Here is a 12,909-nt window from a genome sequence, read left to right as displayed (position 1 = left end):
ACTAGGTTCACCTCTGACCGAAATAATGCATGGATAATCTTCTGTGAACTCTGGTTTGAACTTTGCTGCATACTTAATTTTTTTCTTCGCCGGCCGAGCTGACATCGTAAATTATTTATTTGAAATTGTAATATTATTTTAACTAGTTGAATGGCGATCAGTTGATAAGTAATTAAAAAATGCATCTTTTTTTTAATTATACGTGGTCAATAAGTGGTTTTTCAAGGGATTGATTTGATTGGTCGTTTATTCACAAAAAGCTTGCTGAATGCAATTCTATCTGCCAGCCCACACTTACCATGCCATGTTGTTTAGGCGACCCACCTAGGCGTATTTAATTAGTCAACAAAGAAGGGAAGTTGTACTCTTTGTTTTATTCGAGTATGCTTTGTTTTATTTATCTTTTTACGAACAATGGTATTTGTGTGTGGCTTTTGTTTTGCTTTTAACTAAACAACCAACTTCACAACGCCCTGTCAATTCAACAAAATCCAACGTTAAAAATGTGATTACTTGGCTTGGCCATATTGTATAGGTTCCTTATTTAAAATCGGGAAATTTTTATCCAAAAATGAAAAAATCGGGGGAAATTTGGGTTTCGCGGGAGAGCACCAAAAAAATCGGGAGACTCCCGCAATTTTCGGGAGAGTTGGGAGGTCTGCTTTAGAGTGAGAGAGATTATTTAGAGGGTTAGGTTTAGTTATATTCAGGAAGTAGTTTGGCTGTCTTTCACGTATCTTTCAGAGAAAGTCTTTGGGAAAAATATTTACGTGGCCCAGCATTACCTTTCTTGGCAGAGTCTTTTCCTTGTTCTTCTGCCATTTTATCAAGCTCATCAAGGGCAGCATCACCCTGCTCTGCCTTTATTTTCATCACAGCTCTTGTTACTTCATACAACCTCAGCATCTTTGCACCATCAGTGTCTTCTGCTGGAGAATCAGCCTTAAAAAAAAAACATAAATAAGGTTTATAGAAAAATCGAGAAAACCAAATCTGGGATCCTCCTCCATTGTGTGTGTGTAGAAGCCAATTGATCTACTGTAGTAGTTAATGTATCTTTCCAAAAATAACAATTTCTGTTTATCTGTACTTCTTTCCTTTCCGAATATTTTGGTTCTGTTCCTGATTATATTGTATGTACTTTTTGGACAAATAAATATTACCCCTGTCATAAGAAATTTTAACACACATCAAACACCAAGTACACCATACTCCCACTAAGGTCCAATTTTATCCACAAAAGTTTGGAGATATTTTTTCCAGCAAATTCTTTAACTAACTTTAAAAAAGAGGAAAATGGTCATATTGTTGATATGTGTTGGTTGCACATGGTACATCTAGCTTCATGTGTAGCTTTTTTTTTATAAAGAATGAGTCTAAATTCTTGTAAAATGTACCCCTTTTTCTGAAATATTCTACAGTGGGCATTCTTTTGAATCAATCCTAATATCTGTGTCAATTTTCTGGTCTATTAGGCTAGTATAACTGAGTGACTCAAATCATAATCACAATCATACCAATGATTTGAGAAATACAGAAGCCCATTAGAAGTCTGGTATTATTTTTTTTCTTTATTTGTTCAAAATGTATGTGATGTATAAATAAAACATGACCATAAGAATGTTAGGCCTATCTACATTAAATTCATTTTAGCCTGTTTTGCGAAGGATACCATTGTTTCCATCTCAAATCGTGATTTGCTAATTTACAAATGGCTATAGCGTGAGCATACAGTAGGTACATTTACACGATGAGAAACTCATACTTTTTAAAATCCATATGAGGCACTATAACAGAGTTTGAACCATGCCAACCAGTATCTTTTCAAAGTGTAGTACTCACTTTCTCCAGCATTTCACATAACTGATCTGCCTCCTCTTCTTCCAGTGTTTCCAAGTCAACAGCCATCAGCTGCTTCCAATTGATGGGTGCCATCCTGTCACGTGTCTTTCAAAACAATTAGTCCTATATCTACCAAAATAAGATATAAAGAATGTTTAAAAAATCTGCAGTTTTATAACAATTATTTGTTTTGTTGTCTAAAGATACGGTACCGTATCCATATAAAACTAAAGGTACGGTAATTATAGAGGGCGCTATGTAAGATAGATGGTAATCAAATAGGTTATTGCAATGGACTTATAAATAGCAAGCCAGCTGTGTAGCTTAGTGGGCTTGTGATGATGCTCTGGGGTTGGAGGTTCGATACTCTGCTTAACGTCTTTTTTTTTTTTAGTTTTTAATTTAAGAGAGATTATTTAGAAGGTTTTTAATATTTAGGAATGAGTTTTAATATTTAGGAACAAGTTTTATATTTAGGAACAAATTTTATAGTTAGGTACGAGTTTTAGGAATGCAATTTTACAGTACCTTTATCAAACGGAAGTACCCTCTATATTGTATCTTTGCTTTTTAGAAGTATGGAATACGGAAAATATCTACGGTCTGGTTCCATATTCCATGAGGCTGAAGGCCGAATTGAACATGGAACCAGAACGTAGATATTTCCCTACCTAGCTGGGACTAGCCTCTATCTAGGCCTAGCCTAGAGGTATCCGTAGTAGGCTATAGGCCTAGCCTAGATATCTTCGTATGGGATCCAGTCAAGTCGCCCCATCGCAAAGTCGCCCCATACAAAGTCTCCCAATACAAAGTCGCCCCATCGCAAAGTCGCCCCAAAACAAAGTCGCCCCGGCACAGTCGCCCCATTACAAAGTCACCCCATTGCAAAGTCGCCCCAACGCAAAGTCGCCCCAACGCAAAGTCGCCCCATCGCAAAGTCGCCCACGGTTTTATTTCGGAAGTGCCGCCGCTAGAGTAGTACGCTGTTTTAATCATATAGCGGTTGCGTTTGATATCGATTGCGTTGTTACTTTGGTCGCGCTAAATGTCGTATACATTATAATGTTTATCCTATTATATACATAATTTGTGTTTTAATTTTTATTTTACAGGTTTTAATGGAGTGATGTGCTTTTTAAAAATCATTAAAAAATAGTCCCTTGTTTGAAAGTTCTAAAAAGATTTCGAAAAGATTATCCCTGATTTATAGTTTCGAAAATGTTAATTTAATATGATTTTAAAATTAGTTACCAGAGCCACAATTACGAATCTTTCTTCAACCTACGCGTGGATACCAGCTAATTTTTTAGGATAATATAATAAGTGTATAAATAGTAGGCCTTCGTATATTTACAGTAGTTTAAACAATAACAGCGTTGTAAGACAATAAATGTTATATAGGCTACTTATTGATCATTTTGCATTTATTGACAAGTTATGTGTCTATAGTTATTTAATTTTAATTATGACTTTTCAAAATGAAGAAATAAAAAAAAGGGGATTTCTTCGCCGATATGATCGTTTTACACATGCAGGTATTTTAGTAAAATTAAAACGCTACATTTTGACCATGGAAAAACCATCGTACAGTATGATTATCGTGTGCGTGTTTTTTAAAAAGGGGAATCCCCGACGGGCAGCAGAAAGACATAGCAGCTGTGAGAAGGAAACAGATACCAGAAGGAGCAGCTCCGATTGGTTTCAGAAAATGTTTCAGATTGCGAGTCGCTTTTTATTCAACAGCAGAATGATCATTTTACTGAAGAAATTCTTTTCAACCCTTTTGGTTATAGAACATTCTAATTATCATGCCTAATAAATATCCTCATATCGGGTGTTTATTTAATTTTAATAAACAAGACAGTGAAGAGGCACGGAATAAAACGTACACGGACGTACGACGAATACACACATGCACGTCATCATTTACGACATATAGTGGCGATATGATGCAATTTTATAATGGATATAATGATGGGATTGCATTTCCAGGCTTATAATCAATGTTCATTGTAATACTATGTATAAAATAGTAAACTGAATGTTTATAAATAAATTGTTTTACCTAATTTGTTGCATATAAAAAATAAAAGACACAGACGTAGCCTACGTTCCCTATAAAATATTTCACATTTAAATTTATGTACTGTTAAATGACATTATGCTGAATAATAGGCTTTATACTATAATCTTAAACTATGTTTACAAATTGTCATTTTTAAGGCACACATCTTTCTCTCATCATAGACCTCAGTGTAAAATAAAAACAAAAATCAATTATTAATATAGGCCTAATAATAATAAATATTCATCGACCAAAGTAAAAATAATCTAGATCGTATAACATCATTTTATCGCGACCAAAATTAAACGCCACCGATTTCGAACGCGACTGATATCATCGTAAAACTCCGACGGGGTTTCCCCATCTTCAGATGGTGCGTTGTAGTGCGACAACGGCGGAGTAATTACGGGGGTTTCTCTCTGGTGAGAGCTAGCACGTTATGCACTTGTCAATTGTATGACCCACTATACGACCCCCGGGAGAGGTGCGTCATTTGTCCGATGTGCGTCATACTTTTGAATACCATGACGCACCCGTGCGTCAAAAAGCTGACTTACCTTTAGGTGACCATGACGCACCCATTTTGACGCACTGTGACCATGTTGTTTATGATATGGTGGGTGGTAAAGTGACGGACATTGACGCACCTTGTTCATTGATGTGACGTACCATCTAGGTTTTTTGACGCACCCCTGCGTCAGTAATTATTTGTAAATGACGCACCCATGACGCACCTCTCCCGGGGGTCGTATAGTGAGTCATACAATTGACAAGTGCATTAGTGCGACCGCGGAGTGATTAGTTGGGAGCTTCCTCTCTGATGATTGGGGAGCGTGCCGATCGTGTGACCTGAGACTACATGGCGGGGCTTCCCCTTTTATGCCTACACGTTCCGTGTTATTTTGTTTATCATTGCGACATTTTACGCACTTTTAAACTATTTTTTAACGTTTTGGGGCGACTTTGCGTTGGGGCGACTTTGCGATGGGGCGACTTTGCAATGGGGCGACTTTGCAATGGGGCGACTGTGTATGGGGCGACTGTGTATGGGGCGACTTTGTATGGGGCGACTTTGCGATGGGGCGACTTGACTAGCATCCCTTCGTATTTAGGCCTACCTAGCCTAGCCAGCATCTAGAGAGCTAGGCCTAGCCTAGGGCCTTAGCTAGGCTAGTTAGTGCTAGTGGGCCTCTAGCTAGGTCTAGGCTAGCTAGGCTATGCCTAGCTAATACTGGGTGGGCCCTACTACTAGGGGAGCTACTACTAGGCCTAGCTAGAGAGGCCTAACTAGGGCTAGGCCTAGCCTAGGCCTAGCTAGGCATAACCTAATATTCATAAGAGGTCTAGAAATGTAGTTAGATTAAGCAATAAATAACTACTAGTTATTGCCAAATGGTAGAGCTTAATATGTTTATCATCAACTACAAGGGCTACATACAGAAGCTAAATAACAGTGTTTTCTGCTTTTGTTGAAGACATCTCCCGATTCATTCCAGGCGCGCGGTACCTCCACACCGCAAAAAATTAGTTATGGTGATGTTATTTGTTTGTATGAAAAGCGTTTTCAAAACAAATTCTAAATTCAATCTACCGCCCTCTATTATAGTCCAACAACCCACCACACCACACCGTCAACAGCACCACAATACTTTATTGTTTTCCGCTGGTGTTCGCTGTTATATATATAAATCCAAAGGCAATTTACTGAAAAAATGACAATGCTGTGGGTATCAGTGGCTGGATCTCAATGGAGATACAAAAGAAAAGCGAAAAGTTAAATCAAAAGGAAAAAGTAAAATGGTGAATGGTGGGTGGATACTGAATAAGAGTAGCTTGGTAGACATAAACAATTTTGGAATGAAACTAAAAAACAGCTTAAATGGTGGTTAATATTCATTAGGCGCAGGAGCCCCGGATAGCGTTACGAAGTCGTTAACTCTGTCAGCCCATGGTCAACCCAACTAATGTGTTTTTCCCAAGGACAACTTATCAATAACTAAACTTTGTCACCACCCATAAGTGTGCTGTTCATTTCCTATTGACCAATGAACACCAATGTAACTGGACCTGAGTTTCTTGCTATTCGACCTTGGGTGCAAATTATACAATTAATTGATGTTAAGGCCACTGACTACTCTTTTCTGTATAGAAACACTGAATTGACTGAATAATAAGAAAACCCTACAATAATTTCTACTACTACTTGATATGGTGTTATACAAGAACTATATTAAAAGAATTGAATGTCTGGAGAATGAAAAGTTAAACGTTATAACTTATATGTAAAACATCACTTAGATGATATCTATCAGATATATCATTTTCTAAAAATTGTTTCATTAGTTAGAATAGATATCACGGAATACCAATACTGATCTGGACTCGGAAATTCAAAATGTAGCAGGCAACGTTTCACCAATGAAAACTTTCAAGACAAACAAAGTATCATAATTATCATGATATCCATTTTTATTTAATAACGATAAATGGATATAAATATTTCGTCTTTTTTGTTATTTTGTGATGGAAAATATATTGAGTGAACATTGGCTGAGCTTAAGTGTTCCCCGTCCCCTTAATGTCCGCTTTATAGGAGTGTCCCCTCAGTAAGGATTTGCTGTTTTGCCCCTTAATAATAAATTATGATGTCCATCTTATCCTCTCAATTTTAATGTGCTACACCCGATAATAGAATACACATCTAGCTCGTATGTACTTTAAAGAACCTAGTACATCTTTCGAGACGAGTGGGGGGTTACCCCGGTGTATTATCACAGCCACTGATCACCAACTGGGCCCTCTGGGAGACCAGTCTTTGATTGAAGAGGTTACCCATTATAAATATATATTTCAATTCAATAGAATAACTGTACAGTAGGCTCCCATTTGATGCAATGTGTTACCCAATGTGCTCAATTTGATTGTGCTACCCAAATCCATGCTATCCATTTGAAATAATTTGCTATCCATTTGAAATAATTTGCTATCCATTTGAAAGAATGTGCTACCCGATAATCCGTATAGAATAATGTACAGTACAATTACATATATCCATTTGATTGTGCTACCTAATGTGCTATCCATTTGAAATAATGTGCTATCCATTTGAAAGAATGTGCTATCCATTTGAAAGAATGTGCTACCCGATAGTCCGTATAGAATAATGTACAGTACAGTACTATATCCATTTGATTGTGCTACCCAATGTGCTATCCATTTGAAAGAATGTGCTATCCATTTGAAAGAATGTGCTACCCGATAATCCGTATAGAATAATGTACAGTACTATATCCATTTGATTGTGCTACCTAATGTGCTATCCATTTGAAAGAATGTGCTACCCGATAATCCGTATAGAATAATGTACAGTACAATTACATATATCCATTTGATTGTGCTACCTAATGTGCTATCCATTTGAAATAATGTGCTATCCATTTGAAAGAATGTGCTATCCATTTGAAAGAATGTGCTACCCGATAATCCGTATAGAATAATGTACAGTACAGTACTATATCCATTTGATTGTGCTACCCAATGTGCTATCCATTTGAAAGAATGTGCTATCCATTTGAAAGAATGTGCTACCCGATAATCCGTATAGAATAATGTACAGTACTATATCCATTTGATTGTGCTACCTAATGTGCTATCCATTTGAAAGAATGTGCTACCCGATAATCCTTATAGAATAATGTACAGTACTATATCCATTTGACTGTGCTACCTAATGTGCTATCCATTTGAAAGAATGTGCTACCCGATAATCCGTAGGCTATAAGAATAATGTACAGTACAATTATATCCATTCGATTGTGCTACCTAATGTGCTATCCATTTGAAATAATGTGCTACCCGATAATCCTTATAGACTAATGTACAGTACTATATCTATTTGATTGTGCTACCCAATGTGCTATCCATTTGAAATAATGTGCTATCCATTTGAAATAATGTGCTATCCATTTGAAAGAATGTGCTATCCATTTGAAATAGGCCTAATGTGCTATCTATTTGAAAGAATGTGCTACCCGATAATCATAGAATAATGTACAGTACTATATCCATTTGATTGTGCTACCTAATGTGCTATCCATTTGAAATAATGTGCTATCCATTTGAAAGAATGTGCTACCCGATAATCCGTATAGAATGCACAGTACAGTTATATCATAGTTATATCCATTTGATTGAGCTATCTATTGTGCTATCCGTTTGAACTAATGTGCTGTCTGTTTGAAATAATTCAGGGGTTTTTTTTTAAATATGTTTTGCTATCCATTTTAAACGTGCTAAACAAGTTACATATTTGTTGATATAAATTTGCGGTACACCACGTAGGCCTATATTAGTTCTGAAAAGAACTGTTGAGTTGCTTGACGTTTCGATTTAGGCCTACTCCAAAGTCAAAGTCTCCAAAGCTATTCCATCATGTCGTATTCGGGGAATCGCCCACAAGTGTTTTCTCAGAGAAGGGTATGTTCTGTATGCTATTTTTTAATAATGTACAAAAAATGAAATGAAAAATCATATTAATTATCGGTATGTACGGAGGAAGCTCGAACAAGACGAAGCGCGAAACAAATAAAAGCGCAGCGCGAAACATCTGAAATGATATACAATTTCTCAAAACATGAAAACACAGAATATATTATATTAATATAACTTTTTAATATTTCTAAAGGCTCGGACAAGGAAGAAGGGCCTTAAAAAACTGAATTGCTATATGTTAGACCACATTTCCATAACTTTTCAAAACTCATCGAACCCTCTGCTAGTAGGCCTAATTAATATAGGAGCGTATCGCCAAATCATTAGAGAAAAAAAACATGGCATGAAGATGTAATTAATCAAACAACGGCCAAAGAATACCAACAATTTTAATTTAGGTTTCGATTCGTAATTACTAATGTGGTGGACTAAGCCTAGTTTGAAACTATAGTGACCATTTATTTTAGAAAGAAAGATAGAGAAATTTGTTTCCATCTCCATGTTATTGTTAATACCAAGGCACTTTTCAATTAAAAATTCTGGCCTAGTATTCTTGCAAGGTCGTCACAGCTCCAGTTACAAAGGTCGTCACAGCTCCAGTTACAAACGGTGATACAAAGTGTCAATCATTTGACCAGTGAACAGCCCACTGGTAGGATAGTCCTTGAAACCGTCCGTAAAACACATTAATCACTCACATCAGTCATGCCGCTAATGGTTGAAAACCTCACTTTTTGGGGTTTTCAAACGTAACGCTATCCGGGGCTCCTGCGCCTAATGTGAAACTTAAATGTTGGTAGTCAATGGAATAATTTTACCAATCTGGGAGTATGTTCCTGTTGTTCAGTCTAAAAGGTTTTGTGGTTTTAATTTGTAATTCCCATTGGTTTTCTTTGTCTTTGCGAGTTTTTTCGCTCCATTTTACATCGTGGTCTATTGCAATGACTCTGAAATCAGTGCAATCGAGTGACCAACTGAATTAAAATGTTCGGCTACAGGTTGATCAAGATAGCATGATCTGTGTATTGTCATACGGAGAATGTTTTTTGTTTCCCCGACGTACAGTATATGAGATAAATGACGTTTTTGTTTTTTTTCTAACGTTTGCTAGTGTAGACTTCTGCCAAATGTCTTTTTTACATGTGTAGAGGCAATTTGCATATGTGTTAGCAGGTGTAACGAACGGCATGCAAACCTTTTTATTCTTTGTCTCTCTCTCTCAACTACCGACCGTCGAACAAGCAGGACGTATTTGTTTTACTTACCGTTGTTTGTTAACTCAAGGAACTTTGCGTATCCTGTACATGTACAGAAGAAACTATATTATTGGAATATATTATGTGTATATAATTACGGAGCCAAGTATAAGAAGTTACTAATGATATTTGGACCCAATGCATGCTCTCACAACACAGTATAGTGGGTAAGTTGGATCTCACTAAACATGTTGTCAACTGTTCTAAACTAGGATCAATACAAATTTTGGAAGGAAAGACAAATGTGTTGTCGCTGCTATCCCTAGATGCGTGTTACACTAGCAGCTGCTATCTCTACGTTGATGGTGCGTTAATGTGCGTACGCGTTGCGAATAATACGGCGCACGTATCTTAGTTACAGATACTATAACAACATATCCAAACAAACCGCACCAGTTCTTCGCTGGAAGCTAAACCAGTAACATCGTTTCGATAATAGTCTCATAAAAGCGTATTGAATTTTATCAACTAATTTTCTAAAATATTTCAAAGTAATATTAAATTGGTAAGCTTAATTTTTGTTTAAAATCCTCGCCTGTGCCCGCTTAGATTAGATGAATCAGGGCGCCAGGAAGATGTTTATTAATAATAACGTTAGGCTTAGCCTACAATAACTGTATGATGTTATGAACAGATCTATTATTCAATAATGATAATAACGGCAATTTAGCCAGATACAAATTAACGTCCAAAGATATTTTCTTATCGAATTTCAGCAAATAATGGATTCTAAGAACGTTGCACTTTTTTCATCCAAAAACATCGTTGCCACTATACTTGATGATCTCATCAGAGTAGCAGTAAACAATAGGCCTACCTGTAATAGAGATATAAAGAGTAGTAGTAATACTAATGGCAACAAGATCCAAGAAGGCATCAAACCTATTGCCATTAGTTCGAGTGTACCAAAATCAAAGAAGCCGTCCATCACCATCGATACATCAGCCGACACCAACTATCTGCTTCAAAGAAGATTCAATTTTGCAGACTATTTCTCTACTTTGGGAAAGCAAATTGATGTAAAGAAAATGGATGGAATTGACAGCAGAGGAGATGGAGATACAACAGGTAGTTGAAAAACAAAATTAAGAAGAAGCCTAACTATGGCAATATTTGAAAAATATCTTTTTGAATTAATAATTGCTAAGCTTAATTTCTGTTAACAGGCTTAAAGAAAATCGTCTGCGATAACGAAATAAAACATTTAAAAACTGAAACTAAGACAGAGAAGACTAAAGACAACCTTGATGACAATGCTGAACCACAACAAAGTAATAATTACATTTTGTTTTTAAAACGATTAATTGATTTGCCTTAGAATTGTATTTTTACGTACTTTAATATACAGTATTAATAAAAACTATAAAACTAAATTTTAATAATCTCAATATGTTTTTTATTATAGGGTTTAAATTACTGAAATCAGCTAGACGTAAAATAAGAAAGATTTTCCAAAAAAATCGTCAAGCCTATACATATTTAGACGACTACAAGAAAATCGATGAAGAAAATCTGAAACCAATCTCCAATCCTCAAGATTCTAAGCCGAGCTGTCTGGGCTTTGGTTCTTTTGGCGTAGTAAACCTCATGACACTTACTGAAGGTGATAAGACAATTCTAGTGGCAGTTAAGTCTTTCCCGTATGAAGAATCATTCTCAAGAAAAAAGAAAAAGAAAATGAACAAGAAAATAACCAAAGAACTTCAGGTAATTATTGTTGTTATATAGATTTAAATAAAATTACTATTGCATGGTGTGCGATCGAGAAAAATCAGTGACTAAAAAATAATAATAATTAAAGTGGTCTTCATTAAACAGATATTTACAATCAATGAAAGAAAAACAATTATTCATATTTAAATGTGCTCGTATTTTACAGTTTATGGACAGACTTCGTGAAATTCCAGAGTTTCCAGATGTATATGGTGTCTGTAAGAATCAAAATGGCTACCACATCATTATGGAATTTATTGGGAATAAAAAGTACTCTCAGACTCTCACTGAGGAGTTTAAGGCACAATACAACGACGGGTTTCCATGCAGAAGTAGAAAACGGGACATCATGTGGATAAATGTACTTCTGGACATCGTAAAGGGTATTCGAAAAATGCACGAAAAAGACATACTCCATTGCGACATTGCACCTAGGAATGTTCTTTTATACAATAATGAACAAAGGTACTTTTGTTTTTGTTTAAACTATATACCACGCAAACCACTTATTATTTAAATTTTAAATTAAAAAGACTGATGTAGGTTGATATGGTGTAAAGGCGAGAAACACTTTCTCACAATATAAAGATAGTAGACCTCCTAGTATTAATTGTACAAATCACTGTTTAGTTAATATTACTCCCGGTTTTAAAACTTCAATTTATATATTTTGTCAGGGTTGCTGCAAAAGTGATCGATGTTGGTCTTGCCTGCAATTCTAATACACCACGATGGCTTTCTCTTGGTCGCCTACGACCAAAATCAACCGCTCAACAAATCCTGAACGATAATAAATGTGTTGCGCCAGAGTTTGCCAATGGAAACTGCTGGAGAAGAGGATGGTATTTTTCCAAAGCTTCTGATGTTTGGTCAATCGGACAGATAATTAATGGAATATCTCCACTTTTCACTGCATGCTGTGAAGAAAAACTAGAAACTCTTTTCAAAAAATGTACTACTGAAAACCCTGCTATCAGAGCAACAGCAGAAGACATTCAATCGAAGTTGGAATCAATTATTCTAAGACTCCAGATGGACTACATTAAGTGCATGTAATCTGCACTACACAGTTACCTGATCATAGTATTTCATTATACTGATTTATTTAGTAAATGGCAATGCCTTTATCATGGCAATGATAATACCACAGAATTATGTACAATAAATGATAATTTGTATTTTTATATCGTACTTGTGTTTCTAGAATTAAAGAAAACATTAAACATAAACTGGATCCAAGATGGAGGATGATGTTGAAACTTCATATAAGCATTCCCTGTACAATTGCAGTCATTTTGATTCCCCATGGTATAGAAGCATGCAGTTGGAAAACGTTGTATAACAAACACTACGCCCATCCCCTACCACCCCACACTTTATGCTAAATCTGCTCTTCTTGCAGTATCAGTAGCCAGTTTAGTTTTCTTGGATCTGTCACTTCCCTGGAAACATGATTTCCATGCTTTACGAATATTCTTCTGGCGTACGCAAAAGAAAAGGAATATAAAAAGCCCTTGTAGAGAGTTTAACATACAGAACAGC

At 36.0% G+C, this 12,909-nt stretch overlaps 2 protein-coding genes across 2 annotated transcripts in view; one reads left to right on the top strand and one right to left on the bottom strand.

Moving 5' to 3' along the window:
* The window catches only part of LOC140040808 (centrosomal protein of 290 kDa-like), a 103,932-nt gene extending 98,509 nt beyond the window's left edge, over positions 1-5,423 (bottom strand). Inside the window, exons 1-3 of the mRNA XM_072087025.1 lie at positions 5,346-5,423; positions 1,843-1,971; positions 786-942 (exon numbers count right to left, since the gene is read on the bottom strand). Of these exons, the coding sequence (XP_071943126.1) occupies positions 786-942; positions 1,843-1,935 (250 nt within the window). The 5' untranslated portion in view covers positions 1,936-1,971; positions 5,346-5,423. The remainder of the gene's footprint in view (positions 1-785; positions 943-1,842; positions 1,972-5,345) is intronic.
* A 4,952-nt stretch (positions 5,424-10,375) lies between these two features.
* Positions 10,376-12,573, top strand: LOC140039809 (uncharacterized). Its single transcript, XM_072085407.1, has 5 exons — positions 10,376-10,722; positions 10,821-10,925; positions 11,060-11,361; positions 11,534-11,832; positions 12,045-12,573. Exons 1-5 carry the CDS (start codon positions 10,377-10,379, stop codon positions 12,421-12,423), a joined length of 1,431 nt encoding a protein of 476 aa, XP_071941508.1. The 5' UTR covers position 10,376; the 3' UTR covers positions 12,424-12,573.
* The last annotated feature ends 336 nt before the right edge of the window (positions 12,574-12,909 follow it).

Source organism: Antedon mediterranea, chromosome 2, assembly GCF_964355755.1.
Source record: "Antedon mediterranea chromosome 2, ecAntMedi1.1, whole genome shotgun sequence".
NCBI lineage: Eukaryota > Metazoa > Echinodermata > Crinoidea > Comatulida > Antedonidae > Antedon > Antedon mediterranea.
Note: the sequence above shows the minus strand (reverse complement) of the source record. Positions and strands in the feature narration are given on the sequence as shown.

What these genes read in the sequence shown, in the direction of transcription:
- LOC140039809 (XM_072085407.1), top strand. Translation starts at nt 10,377, where the DNA reads ATGGATTCTAAGAACGTTGCACTTTTTTCATCCAAAAACATCGTTGCC. An exon ending in CAATGCTGAACCACAACAAA is followed by an intron (nt 10,926 to 11,059) that starts GTAATAATTACA and finishes TTTTTATTATAG; the next exon opens with GGTTTAAATTACTGAAATCA. An exon ending in AAATAACCAAAGAACTTCAG is followed by an intron (nt 11,362 to 11,533) that starts GTAATTATTGTT and finishes CGTATTTTACAG; the next exon opens with TTTATGGACAGACTTCGTGA.